Source organism: Chaetodon auriga, chromosome 7 (genome assembly GCF_051107435.1).
Source record: "Chaetodon auriga isolate fChaAug3 chromosome 7, fChaAug3.hap1, whole genome shotgun sequence".
NCBI classification, from domain to species: domain Eukaryota; kingdom Metazoa; phylum Chordata; class Actinopteri; order Chaetodontiformes; family Chaetodontidae; genus Chaetodon; species Chaetodon auriga.
Genome location: NC_135080.1, coordinates 3,477,588 through 3,491,456, shown reverse-complemented (window position 1 = coordinate 3,491,456; position 13,869 = coordinate 3,477,588). Strand labels below are relative to the sequence as shown.

At 46.6% G+C, this 13,869-nt stretch overlaps 3 protein-coding genes across 4 annotated transcripts; 1 reads left to right on the top strand and 2 right to left on the bottom strand.

Annotated features, from left to right (window-relative positions):
• The first annotated feature begins 333 nt into the window (after window positions 1-333).
• On the top strand, window positions 334-1,815 carry b3gnt2l (UDP-GlcNAc:betaGal beta-1,3-N-acetylglucosaminyltransferase 2, like). The gene has a single exon (XM_076735511.1). It carries the CDS (start codon window positions 437-439, stop codon window positions 1,715-1,717), a length of 1,281 nt encoding a protein of 426 aa, XP_076591626.1. The 5' UTR covers window positions 334-436; the 3' UTR covers window positions 1,718-1,815.
• A 128-nt stretch (window positions 1,816-1,943) lies between these two features.
• bckdha (branched chain keto acid dehydrogenase E1 subunit alpha) lies at window positions 1,944-6,602 on the bottom strand. Its single transcript, XM_076736053.1, has 8 exons — window positions 6,307-6,602; window positions 4,796-4,972; window positions 4,605-4,691; window positions 4,406-4,514; window positions 3,836-3,997; window positions 3,532-3,738; window positions 3,300-3,441; window positions 1,944-2,884 (listed from the first exon to the last, which is right to left on the bottom strand). The coding sequence occupies exons 1-8, from the start codon at window positions 6,418-6,420 to the stop codon at window positions 2,542-2,544; spliced, it is 1,341 nt and encodes a 446-aa protein (XP_076592168.1). The 5' UTR covers window positions 6,421-6,602; the 3' UTR covers window positions 1,944-2,541.
• Window positions 6,603-7,291: 689 nt separating this feature from the next.
• On the bottom strand, window positions 7,292-13,467 carry LOC143323527 (uncharacterized). 2 transcript variants are annotated; one of them, XM_076735407.1, is made up of 13 exons: window positions 13,386-13,467; window positions 12,536-12,714; window positions 10,901-12,427; window positions 10,677-10,816; window positions 10,407-10,581; window positions 10,172-10,276; window positions 9,733-9,925; window positions 9,104-9,651; window positions 8,868-9,012; window positions 8,559-8,790; window positions 8,098-8,229; window positions 7,811-7,900; window positions 7,292-7,735 (listed from the first exon to the last, which is right to left on the bottom strand). In XM_076735407.1, exons 1-13 carry the CDS (start codon window positions 13,454-13,456, stop codon window positions 7,367-7,369), a joined length of 3,906 nt encoding a protein of 1,301 aa, XP_076591522.1. In that variant the 5' UTR covers window positions 13,457-13,467; the 3' UTR covers window positions 7,292-7,366. The 2 variants fall into 2 exon arrangements, with proteins under 2 accessions (XP_076591522.1, XP_076591523.1); XM_076735408.1 differs by lacking the exon at window positions 13,386-13,467 and adding an exon at window positions 12,892-12,970 and having other exon boundaries at window positions 7,310-7,735.
• Between the last annotated feature and the right edge of the window lie 402 nt (window positions 13,468-13,869).

Here is a 13,869-nt window from a genome sequence, read left to right as displayed (position 1 = left end):
AGGTGAAAAAGGTGTCAGAGAATGTAAAAGCTGCCTACCATCATTTACTTTGAGATACAAAACTATGTGCTTTATTTCAAGCTCTAAATAACATTTGACCAACTTATTTTGGGAAGTGGGTATTTGAGTAAACTGTGCTGTCATTGTGGGGTTTGACAAACAGCATCTGGCGGTTCACAGTCTGCTTTAATTGAAGCTAATTGTTCATTTCCACTCAGTTTGAAAGCTGTAATGTTTGATGTGTGTTGATTTACACGAAGGTGTCCTGCCACCTTTGTATTTTTTCTGTTGACAGGTACATCCAGCGTGTCACCTGCTGGCAGAGTCTGTGTAACCTGAAGACAGAAACACTCCACGTCCAAGGACCGTCTCCCCTGAAATATGATCCATTTCTAAAACAACCCAGGGCACAGCTGGGCTTACTTACCTCGAGCCAATGAGACGTATTCAAACGTTCATTGCTATGGTTCTCCTCGTTACCTTAGTTCTGATCTTTTTCTACTCGACCCTTCACCTTGAGATGACCTTCAGTCACAGGGCCGGACCAGGGGACCTCCTGAGGCGTCCCATCGTCCAAGTCCACGACCGTGAAGTGAAGAGACAAACCTCCAAGCAGGAGAGCTTCACCACGCTTCGCCCTGATGTCCACAATGTGTCTGTCTCCAACAGCCTCAGACAGACAGTCTCTCAGAATGGAGCGTACTGGAACCGCCTGCTGTACTCGGCCCTCAGGAACCTGGACAAGGGACAAGATCCTTCCAGACGTGGCTCTGATTGGCCTCGTTGCAGGGAGTCAAATCAAGAGCTTCTACAAACCAATGTGCACGACTTCGGCTCGTATCCTGCCTTATTCCAGGACTTTTTGCAGGGCATGAACTGCAGGTCCCCTCCAGTCCTGATCAACCAACCCAACAAGTGCGTCTCTGGTGAGAGGACGGGAGACAACCAAACCTTCCTGCTTCTTGCCATCAAGTCAACTCCTGGAAACTTTGAGCGGAGGCAGGCGGTGCGGGAGACCTGGGGGCTAGAGGGGACGTATCAGAGCGGGCTGAGAGTGCACACGGTGTTTCTCCTGGGAAGCTCTCCGCTGGATGACCCTGACCTCAGCCCACTGCTGTCCTTTGAAGCAAGACACTTCGGAGACCTCGTGCAGTGGGACTTTCATGAATCCCTCTTGAACCTGACCCTCAAAATGCACATGTTCCTCCAGTGGACGCTGAAATACTGTCCTCGTGTCTCCTTCGTCTTTAGCGGGGATGACGACGTGTTTGTCAACTCGCCAGCATTACTCAGCTACCTGCAGTCTCTGGAGCCCTCAAAGGCCTCTCAGTTGTATGTTGGACATGTCATTAACACAGCAAGTCCCCTCAGGGACCCTAAGAGCAAATACTACATTCCTCTGAGCTTTTATGACAGCCCATACCCTGCTTATGCTGGCGGAGGCGGTTTTCTTATCTCTGGAGCGCTGCTGCAACCCCTATATTCAATTTCACGTGTCATACCTTTCTTTCCCATCGACGACGTCTACACCGGGATGTGCCTTAAGGCGGTCGGAGTTTCTCCTGAGGCACACTCGGGCTTTCAGACCTTTGATATCAAGGAGCAGGATCGTGAGAATCTGTGCATACATAAAGATCTTCTTCTGATTCACCAGCGCTCCCCGCAGCAGATAAAGAAGCTGTGGAAGGGCATTCACAGCCCCCTGTTGACTTGTTGATCTGGACCGGTGATTGAAAGACGCAGCGATCAGAGTGAACGCCGTCTGCAGCCGTGGCTCGCCTGCTTCTGTCACTGTCGCTTTTCACTGTTTAACCACGACGCAGCAGGAGGAGAATTGAGGGTTTTTTAGTCTACTGTTGACATCTTTGCAAGAGAGCAGATGTGTCATTAACCCAATCCATTTTACTGTTGAATTTAAATAAAAAATTATTAAACCGAGAAAATTTAAAGTTCCTTAGTTTATTTTCCACAAAAACACCAAACATGTAACATGAGCTCCATGGGTCTACAGATCCGGGATTGAAAAGTGTGTAACAGCGTACAAACCCATCTAAAACTTGGGCGTGTATATGAGAAATCATGAAAGTAGGAAACCAACACAAGTTAAATCAAGTCACCTCAGTGATGCACAACAAAGCCTGTTAAATACCATAATCAACAGTAACAAGACAGGGAGCATACGCAGCAGAGGATGACTTCCACTGCTTATTGCTTAAATTCTGCGTTTCTCTTTTTATGCTTAATGCATTCAGACAACACAAACTTGACCTTTGAGTTACTGTAACAAAAGTGTGATTCAGCACTTAGAGGAGCTTTAGTACAGATAGTAAATCTATTAACTTAAGGCACCAAACCCAGAGGCATGAAGTACGTTTGAAAGCAGAATCTTTCTCATGTGTCCAATATGAAATGATACCTCATATCAAAACTACAGTTTATAGGAATACAGTAAAAGGTGTGCAACAGTTTATCCCAGTCTCAATCCTCACCCGATTCCACATTTGTTAACCACATAACAGCTCATCCAGCCTGTCAGTGCAGTTATTTATCATACAGGTCAAGTGGGTAGTGCTCTTTATACTGCTGTATGTGCCTCCACAGGGACTCTCTCTGCTTGTTCAGGCTGGGCGTCATCTCCTCGTACACGTCAGTAAACAGCAGTTCAGGATTGGGCTTCAGGCGTTTCTCGGCCCTCTCGAAAGCCTCCATCACCGTCTTACGGGACTGCTTCCGCCAGCTCCTCTCGTCGTCCTCGCTCCACCAGCCGCGGGCGGTCATGTAGTGTCTCAGCCTGGAGATGGGATGGTCCTGCTTGTCCCAGTAGTTGACCTCGTCCACCGAACGGTAAGCTGAGCTGTCGTCACTGGTGCTGTGGTGGCCGATCCTGAAGAAGGAGCAGAAGTATGTTTGTTCAGTTGGCAGGGTGGGCACATTTTCTACGGCTCCTCATAAAAACACACACACAGTCGCACTACTACAGCCACTTTTACTCTGTGTCCTTAGCTCTGCGTGTTAATTAGTGATGAATCATGGCCATAACGGTCTGTGACTCTTGTTTTTGTCTTATTTCATATTTGTCTTACAATACAAATGAAGCTCCTTATGGAAAATAAAGTAATTTGAATGAATTTAGATTTTGTTCAGGTATTTACTTTCTAGTTAATAGTTCCAGTTCTTCTTGTGTGGTTTCCTTTTGATTTGTGGGTAATGATCATAATGACAGTCAGGATGATCAGCTGTTAAAAATGTGTTCATGCGTCTGAAAATGCAGAACGGTCACACGTCAAACATCAAGTCACCTGTAGGTCATTGCCTCAATGAGGAAAGGCTGGTTCTCAGCCACGGCCCTGCGACGTGCCTCCTTTGTTGCATTGTACACAGCAAACACATCATTCCCATCGACACGGATCGATAGCATGCCATAACCGGGACCACGAGCAGCTGTTCAATCAGAGGAAGAATGAAATGTGTTCATAAGAGCGGCTGAGGATATCAAGTCACACACTGCTGATAGCCACACCAAGGCCTTACCAATGCCATCTCCTCTGTACTGCTCGTGGGTGGGGGTCGAGATGGCGTAACCGTTGTTACGACAGAAGAATATCAGTGGGCACTCGAGGGTGGCAGAGAAGTTGAAGCCAGCGTGTGTGTCTCCTTCGCTGGCTGCTCCCTCTCCAAAGTAACAGATCACAGCACGGTTCAGATTTTCTCTCTTCAATGCATACGCAGCTCCAGCGGCTGAAACAGACACATCAGGCATGAATGCACATTTACAGGTGTACATACGCACTGTGCTTACAGACTGGAGAGGATGACACGCAGGTGTGCAGCTCACCCTGAGGAATCTGAGTGGCCAGAGGGGAGGAGATGGTGACAAAGTTCAGCTCTTTGCTGCCATAGTGGACAGGCATCTGCCGGCCCTTGCCGAGGTCATCGGCGTTGGCGTAGCACTGAGCCATGAACAAATCCAGAGGAAAACCACGGTACATCAGCACTCCTGCAGGGCCACACAGCAATTATTACACCGTTGCTCATAAGACAAGAAAAGAAGAGTGAGGCAGGCAGGAGGGTTAAGACTGTTAGCTTAGCCTCAGTGTACACGCTTCCTCTCTGAAACAATAAAACAAGGAGCACAAGCAGTGCCGTGGTTAACAAGGACTTCTGAACAGTCAGGCTCTGAAGCATCATTTAACAATGACATCATGGGTGGCAAACAAACATCATTGGTCATGTGACTGTGCACCACAGCAAGCACTGGCATGAAAACAAATGCTGATCACCGCAACAGAAATGAGATGCAAAACTAAAAGTGCAGTAAAATGCTTTGATCTTGTCATAACCTGGTATCTAAAAGGGAACTGTGTCAGGAACAAGCATCTAAAACCACAGGCCATCTGATCCTCACCAGCTTCTCTGTATTGACCAAACACCAAGTCAGTTGGGTCAAGAGCAGCAACACTGCCGATGTGTGTCCCCTCCTCTCCGTAGTTGGTCATGTAGAAGGAGATCCGACCCTGTGACGAAGACAAATCAACACCCCGTCACTAACAATCTTCAGCTGTTCTGCGGTTACACCAGGAAGAGGAAACAGAGGAAGAACACACCTGTCTCTGAGACTCATAGAGAATGCGGTCCATTGTGTTCAGCAGAGTCATCTTCTGATAAAAGTTGAGAACTGTCTCTTTGGAGAGCTGAGTGGGGAAGAAACACACCAAAAAACCAATAAATGAACCTGGGATGTCAGGAGTGGAGGTCATAGTACCACCAAGCACAGGTGCAGGCAGGCTGACCGTACCTGAGGGTCTTGGGAGGGGTTGATGATGTTGCCCTGCCTGTCCATCACTCGGTACACTGGGATCCCAGAGATGACATTGGGCTGGATGAACTCAAGTTGATCCACAAACTCGGCAGAGGCTCCAGGGAACTGTGGCTTTTCCAGTGACGAGTCGAAAGGCTGCTGCCGCTGCACGGCCTGACAGATTGAATACAAGCATTATTTATTAATAACATCACTGTGGCTGAAGCAGACACCATGACGGGGGATTCATCTTTCTCTTAATAATGACACAGACAGAAAACTGTGCAGCTGCTCTGCTGAGACTTTTTGCATGATGTATTACAAAAGGCGAATTCACTGGAATAAAGACACATTTCCTGTTTTAAAAAATCTCTGCAACAGTTGAAATTTTAATTGTGTAAATCACAGATGGTGTGAGCTGTCATTTCACATGTTTAAGCATTTAACTGGATGATGCGACGTCCTAATTCCATACTAAGACTGTATTTTTAAGTATATGCAGTACCATATCTTAACATCATTTACCACTAATACTACTACTACTACTAATAATAATAATAATAATAATAATAAGCCATTTTGGCAATTAGGATATACAAAATGAATATATTGCTTTGTACTAACATGAAATTTTTCAATGTGTGGTCTATTTGACTTCAGAAAAATACTGCCAACTCTGAAAACTTCAGAGACAGCTCATAAGTAACTCAATGTGTTTGTTGTTTTGTTTATTTGTTGGTTTTCTGGCTCTGTCCCTGCAGCTGTCACATTTGCCTTTTATCTCGTGGGATTAGCATCAGTGACTCAGTAACTTAAATACCCATGCACGCACTGTTTTTATACAGTACAGATATTGGATTTTAATATTTAAATGTATCTGAAATCATCAAAACGTATTTCATAATAAACCATATTTGCAGATTCAAAGTGCAGATGTGTCACTGCAGTTACGAGTTACAGTAACCTTTGCAGGAATACACAAAATGAAGTATTGGGAGTAAAGTGAAAGATATTTTCCTTTGAAAATGTTTGCCACTTATCATTTTACTTCACCTCCACATCACAGTTATTTTAATAAGAAATATTACATTGTCTGGTTGATCCTCTCTCCTCACGCCCCTTGTTCGACCAATGGGAATGTAGCTAGCTAAAACGCTAGCCGGCTAGCTTACTAGCTAGCTACAGGAGCCTCGGAGACACAACAACAAACACAAGGCGCGCCTGAGCCTGTAAAGGTGATTGGTGACATTTTCAAACATATATATTCACAAATATGTGGCACCTTATGTCGAGTTTACGATGCTGCGTTGGAAAAGCCGTTTTTAAGGCTACGTTAGATTCTACAAGGTTGTCAGTTAAGCTAGCTGGCTCACAACCCATCGCGATAACTGAAAAAGTCAAGCAACGCGTTGTGAATCCTTGAATGAGTCCCCAACTCCAATCCGAGCCTAAACATAACAATTTAAACTTTAAACGTACACCTCACGATGGCTGACAGTTGAACTTACGGTGACACTGAGGGCTCTGTGCTGAAGCACCCTCGACGCCTTCAGTCCTGCCGTCTGACGAAAAGCATGGAAACATATTCCATACATTTTGTTCATACTCCTCACAGCCGCCATCAACGATCCACAGTCTCCTGATTTGACTGAAGTACCCCGACACGAATCTTAAACGTTACAGTAAATATGTTAGACTTATGCGACAGAGCTCGTCCCCTGCAATGCCAGCCACAATCACGCTAGCCAGCCTGGTTATCTGACCTAGCTAGTTGTAGCATTGTGAAGTCCACCGCAGTAACAATGACATCCGGTCACACCTTCAAATTAAAGCTCAAAGTGACCCTCGGAACGACCGTTTGAATGAACGGTCAACGTTTTTAGCAAGGAACCCGATTTATGTTACACATCATTAACCATGTATTCCTAATAGTAGTGGTTTCCTTCATCCAATATGCCCTCGTGTTTTATGACGTTATTTTATAATCATAATTGTCTTTAGAATTGAAAGTGCTTTATAAATATTACATATAAATTTATGATTATTTTTTATCTCCGCTTAATCATCTAACTTCTTCTGTGTTTTTTCCCCATTCTACAAGCACAATAGAGGTATATATGTCTGAAGGGCTCATGTGCAGATAACTTCCGGTATAATCAAACTTGACCAGTTGAATCATTTGACACGTGCCGCCGTTTGCACCTGATGACCTGATTCTCCGCTTGCAGTGATACTGAATGTCGAGTATTTCTTGAATAAAGCTGCTTCAATAGGCCTCAGCAGCTTGGGCTGCCAAGTCTGCTGTGACTCACTTTCCTCATAAGGTTGCTCTGGTTATTATCAATACCCTCACCTGTCGTCTCCCTGTAGGTGTAGACTGAAATATTCAGTCTGTGCAAAGACATACTAAACCAGTTTGGCTGGAACAGACTGGGAGCATGCCAATTTACAAATAGAAAAGCGACTGTCCAGAAAAGACAAAAAGACAAAATGGATATTTAAAACCTCTATTGAAAACATTAAAATTAGGTTGCAGTTTCACCTCAGTGGGAAGATGTTGTACAGGTTTTAACAGTTTTTCTGTAGGAAAATCTGCATATCCGCCTGATCTGGCAGAACGTGTGACCTCTCGTGGCTGACTGTGTCCCCTGCTGTGGAAAACACCCTCTCCCGCGGAGTAGACGACGCTTGGACACACAGGTATGAGCTGGAGAGTTCGGACAGGAGAGGCAGCGTGTCTCGTCTCTCCCACCACCAGGACAGAGCGTCCTGCGACGTGGGTGCCGCAGGCAGGTTTCGGTACAGCTGAATTTCTTGCTGGACTCTTTCAGGTATTGACGGGGTCTTCTCTGCTGCTGCGCTGCTCTTCAGAGCTCTGTCCTCCTCCTCAAACAGCTCCTCCAGGGCAGATAACCTCGGCCTTTTGGGAAACGGAGACTGAAAAAACGAACAAAGAGTGTTCAACACGAGGATTAAACAGAAGAAATGTTTGTGTGAGGTGGATGGCGTTACCTCATCTGAACACTCTTCATCATTTTGGTCAGCCACATCATCAGCACCACAGTCCTCTTGCAGGAGTCTGCGTCCCTCCTTATTTGACACCTAAAGAATATATTTGATCGTAACACATTGAGTCCAAAAAGGGCAGCAGGTCACCTCATTTACAGAAACAGAAACAGAAATTTTACTCTTGACTATTTCAACTGAGAGTGCAGACTTTGAATCTGTGGCATGGCGTCTAATGAGTGAACGAGACATCTCTGCAATAAAAACGCTGCCATAGAAAGAGAAAACTGTACCTCTGAGGTTGAGGCTGAAACCTGAACTGCAGCATTTTTCACTCTGTTCCAAATCTCATCCGAGTCTATTCTGTTCTTGAACCTTGGATCCATAGCGCTCGACTCCTGAAGGAACATCCAAGTGTCATCATCCTGAAATAAAGCACACAGCAGAATGTGAGGATGGAGGACAGAGCCTGGACTGACACTGAACTCTTTGACCTTTCAAACCCATCAAACCATCAAATCACCAGTGAGGATGCAGCGAGGTTCAGCACTTTGTGTGCTGCTCAGCCTGCCCTCAGTGATTTCAACGAGGTAGACAAAGTAATAGAAACACCTGTGCAGTACCACAAGCTGCCCAGAAGATGTCCCCATTCTGACAAAGGCTGAGAAACACTGAGCCGTTTTCAACACCAGCGCTTCAGAACAACTTAACCATCTTCATGTGATATCTGATATGTGATTTGTGTCGTTCGCACCCTGTAACACGTCGACAGGTCAGCCCAGACGTTCCCCTTCAGTGTGGCTGTGAACGGAGAGTCCTCGTCCTGGCTTTCAAAGTGGGCCTCCAGCTTTTTCAGGATGGGAAATATCTGACTACACGTCGGACTCTTGTCAGCGCAGACGCACAGAGCAGATGTGTACAGAGGCTTCATGAGCCGGACGAACTCCACCGCCTTCTGGTGATCATCGTCCGTGAGCGTTTCCAGCCTTTGAAGCAAAAATGATGACCGCGTTATTTCTACACAACAAATACTGAATTCTAGTTTTCCATTCCTTCTCATTACCGTTTCTCCTCAACACACGCTTTGACCTGTGGGTCTGCGACGGTGGCCTGAATGGCAGCGTACTGCTCCACAAACCTCTCCAGCATGAGGTACAGAGAGTTCCACTGAGCGCGGACATCGAGGACCACAGACTGCTGACGGAGGTCTGGAGGACGGACACAGTTCTGACCTTTAACCTCTTCCATACAGTGTAATGAACAGGCCAAAAGAAAGGTGAGAGGAAAGCATGTACTCACTCAGAAGCTGCTGTTTCTCCTGAAGGACTGTTTGAGCTGCAGAAAACCGTCTGATCAGCACAACCACAGCTCTGATGTTTGATGCCCACGTGGCCACAGCGCTGCTGGTGCACGCCTTCTGTGCGGCTGCACTGAGTATACGAGAAAAACATCTCAGTTTCCTGAACTGCGGTTTCTTGATGGAGGCGTCCACACTGAAGGCGTTATCCAGCGTGATGGCAACAACTTTGTCTCTGACGCCAAATTCCTGCAGTATGTCACCGATCTGCTCCGCCATCGCCGTGTCTGCCTGCGCACCGTGAACTGGCCTCGTACGCAGCACTTTCTGCTTCATCTGGCCTCTCATTACGAAGTGCAAAGTAACCGTCAGGTAACAGTCAGAGGCTAAACTCGTCCAGCGGTCGCACGTCACCGCAGCCTTGGACGCGTGAAGCAGCTCTTTGATGACGTGCTTCTTCTCCGCAGAGTACCACGAAGGCATCAGCGTGTTTACGAGCTGATCGCTGGAGGGCGGGTGGTACTTCGGGTTGAGCGTTTTTACCATCTCTCTGAATGAAAGCAGAAATCTGAATATCAGTGGATGTAAATAATCACATTTGTGGAGCCAAAAGCAGGTTCATAAAACCTACCGAAACCACGGCGCCTCCACTGTGGACATGGGGTGCAGTCCTTTCACAAGGTATGTGGTCACGGCCCTGTGACACTCCTCCGTTCTTTGCTTGCACAGCCTCCTCCTCTCAGCCAGCGTGAAGGAGGCCGTGACAGCAGACACTGCAGCTTCTTTCAGGTTACTGTCTGCGTTGGCGACGTCGGTCTGACTTTCTGGATTAAACATAGACGGGACAAAGATGAGCCACGAGGCAGATGACTTATCGATTCATCGTTTCAGCACTAAGGACTCCAGCAGGCCTCGTGCAAAACTCAACAGATCTCACAGAGAAACTGCACATAACTTAATGGCTGGTTCAGTGTTTCTTTCTCAGTGACTTCAAAGTAATGCTAAAGAAAGACACTGTAAGATTAAAAATGAATTTGTGAAGCAGATTCAAGTCTCCAAATGACACTTACGTGTTACCAGGCTGCTTCTTATTATCTCCACGCACACTGAATCCCAGACCTCCTCTGCACTGACATCTCCAGTGAAGGACTCAGGCAGGCCCTTAATTTCAATCCCTATAAAAATGTATGAGAGTTACTGATATGAGATCAAACACTAATTCAAGAGACAAAACACTATCAAACAGAGTCAAAATGTACGTGTCAGAAAGCACATGTACCCACACAGAGACCAAGAAATCCTCACCCGCCATGTTGAAAATCCCCTTCTCATAGAGATCCATCATGACTAAAGACAGACTGTCGTGACTCGTAAGAGCTTCAAAGTGGAGGTATGCCTGAAGCACCTCCATGCCACACGGAGCTTTGTCACCGATCGTCCGTTCCAGCACCTCCACCACTCCACCATCAGCAGTGTGACTCTGAACGACAAGGACGCAGACAGAGACGAACATTTCCAGGTTAGACTCCCACTGAGGAAAAAAGCACAGAGTGGTTTGATTCCTCCATGACGCACCTTGACTGAGTCTCGCAGAAGCATGCACAGGTGCAGACTGAGGATGATGTGGTTGTTGTAGTTGTGAAGACCTTCACTCCACTCCTGGTAGTGGTAGACCATCTCACAGTCTGGACACTTTCTGAAAAAGGTGGAATTATCTGGAAGACAGAGACAGACGTCTTAAAGGGACTGCCAAAGCAACAGAAGAGTGCGGTGTGACTCGGGCGTGTTTGCTGACAAACCTTCCATCACCCCTGTCAGAGAAACGACTCGAGCTTTGTTGGTGATCAGCACCGGCTCCGTTAGGGACACCTGACCGGGACACTCCTGGCAGACAGTTTCAGCTGGAATCAAATGCTTTGAAAAGAGTATATCTGGCTCAAACTGGGTGATGTCCTCTGGAAACGTGGGGGGCAACTTCTTTTGGTTGTAAACGTACTTGGCCATTTGTTTCAGTCCTTCTTCTTCCAGCGCGTACACAGTTCCAGCTGACCTTTCTGTGGAGCTTTCTGCAGGTGAGCCTTCCATCAGTTTAGCGACGCTCAGCGGTTCGTCCTGTTTGGCATCTGAGGAAAACAGCTCTTTGTTGGTCTGGAAGAGATACCATTTGGAAATGCATTTGTGCAAACAGGAAATTCTCCCTCGAGAACAATCGCAATGCCACAACCTTCCTTTGATATTATATGTCACGAATAATCTGCCTAACTTGCTGTACTGTGACACTTTGGGCTCAAACACAGACAAATACAGGCAATGGCTTCCACCAAGATCCACAAGAGCCACAAGCGGCGCTGTGCTCTGGGTCGCCTGGTCGCGATAGTTCAGGCACTTTGCCCCCATGTCCTTCCCAATCCATTTATTGGCGATCAGCTCCTCCAACACGGCAGGTTTCAAGTCGTCTCTGCTCGCACGAGTGAAACAAAAATCCACAGACCGCAGATGAGGGCACTGGCTGTCAGGCAAGCCACTCCTCCTCCGAAAATCTGAAATAACCTCGCATCGATCTTCTTCACACACCATTTTGTGCGTGCTGCCTGATCTCTTTTTAATGACGTGAACTGGGACGGCAGTGGCCTTGTAAGACTTTGCTACAGCGTACACCCCGTTATGAGAGTCAATGCACTGATTTCTGAGATGGTCTTTGGCTGTTATGTCCTTCTCAGAAATTAAGTGTTTCCTCAGTTTATGCTTCCTTAGATTTTTTTTATGTAAGTACAGGTTGCACATTGGACATTTTATTTTTTTCCGTACTGTTCTGAATATTTGTCCCACTTGCTTAACGGGGTTGTCTGTTAAAGTGGATGGGTGGAGCGCTGGAGATGTAAGCTGGCCGGGTGGGTCAGGTGGAGCAGCAGCTGTAGTTGTTGGTTCAACGGGGCGGTCGGGTGAAGCTGGACGCTGGCCTGATGTGCGTTTTGTTTTAACAGAGGGGTCAGGTGACGCAGGACGCTGGTCTGCGGTGGATTTTGGCTGAGCTCGGGGCTCTGGGGGAGCAGGACGCTGTCCCATCATGATCGTTTGCTGAGAAGCGGGAGTGAGGTTGAGCAGGAGGATGGCACACTGGCCGAATGTGGTGGAGGGCTGAGCAGGAGCGCCAGGCGGAGCAGCAGACTGGCTGCCTGTTGCTGCTGCTGTTGACTTCTGTGCCTCCAGACATTTGTCCATATGACTTTCAAACTGCTTCCGGGTTATAATCGTCTTTGCACAATACGGACAGTGAAAATGTCGTTCTCCTCTGCATGGCAAGTGACACGAATGAATATCAAACTCTGCAAAGAAAAAACAAAACCCATGAAGGTGGATGTGACCTCACAGAGGAGCAGCTTCGTATTACTGATTGGATAAATGATCAGTAAATACATCAGGTTTTATCTGACCTCCGTGCTGCAAAGCCCTCATTCTGTGGATTTCCACATGTGTCCAAACACTCGCATAGTCTCCTTTTGGCTTGTAGACGGACGGCTGGCAGAAGGGACAGTGGTACAGCCTGCACTCTTTGCACTGCTCCAGACGCATGCGGCCCTCTGATCGCCTGCGCACCGTCACATGCAAGGTCCTGGAGATGGGCAGGTTCAACATTACAACAACAAAAACTTATGTACAGAACAAACTGAATCTTATTGATCTATTTATTCTAGTTCACAACAGACAATTTAAGTTCAGGCTACATTTGTCATATTGTTTCATACTGTTACTGACAGGTTTTAAAATGATATATACAATTTCACTTTACCCTGTTAGCTGCGATGCAGACGTCGAAAATGCATAAAACGACCTTAATCAGTTCGCAGCTGTGCTGAATGAAGTTCACGTATAGGACATTGAAAAGGTCCTACATTCCCACCTGCCCTGAACTGAGCATGGTGACGTAACTGAATGTGGGCGGGGCTGGACATCAAACCCAGCCTCACCACAGGCCGCAGCCATCACTGAGAAGCTTCACCGTTAACTACTGGATTGTACCATAGAGGTTGAGAAATAGTGATAATGTCGTGAATTAGGAGACACAACCTGACACACAACCTGTTATTCTGAATTTAGCTCGATGAAGTTTAACGTGATGACTTGTATGTCTCTGACAGCGTTAGCTTGTGGTCCACAGTGCTGATAGTTCAGACATTTTTTTCTTTTGTAACTGGCAACACTGTTGATGACGATGACGTATCTACACAAAACAAAAGCGGTAAATGAGTATTTGCATAAAATCCCTACAAGAACTCCTCTCACCCTTCAACACGCCCCGAAAGCTGCTCTCGCGCCCACTTCGTCTCACCACACGCCCCGCACCCCTGCGCCATCTTGGCTGCACGTTTCTGAATTGTGCGGTTAGTGCTGCAGGCTTGATTTCCCGCACACACACCCACATGCCGCGAAGACCCGCCCTACTCTGCATCTGATTGGTTAGTATTCGGTTCCTTCGTTGGTTTGGTTGGGTAGGTAGGTGTACGATGTACACGATCTACATACATTATTATAATCTGAAAGAATCTGAAAGCGGCCGGTGGAAGCTGCAACATTTTATTTATTTAAACAATAACGTCAGTGTTTGTGTAAATTTGGGCGTACTCACTGTCCTCTTGTGGTCACGTTGAAGAACTGCAACGTATTCAAGTCGTCAAAACAATATCGATACAGACGTGACAGTGTGCTGCAACTTCCGGTGAATACTTTCAAAATACAGTGACCGAACTGATCAGAAAGTATCATCGAA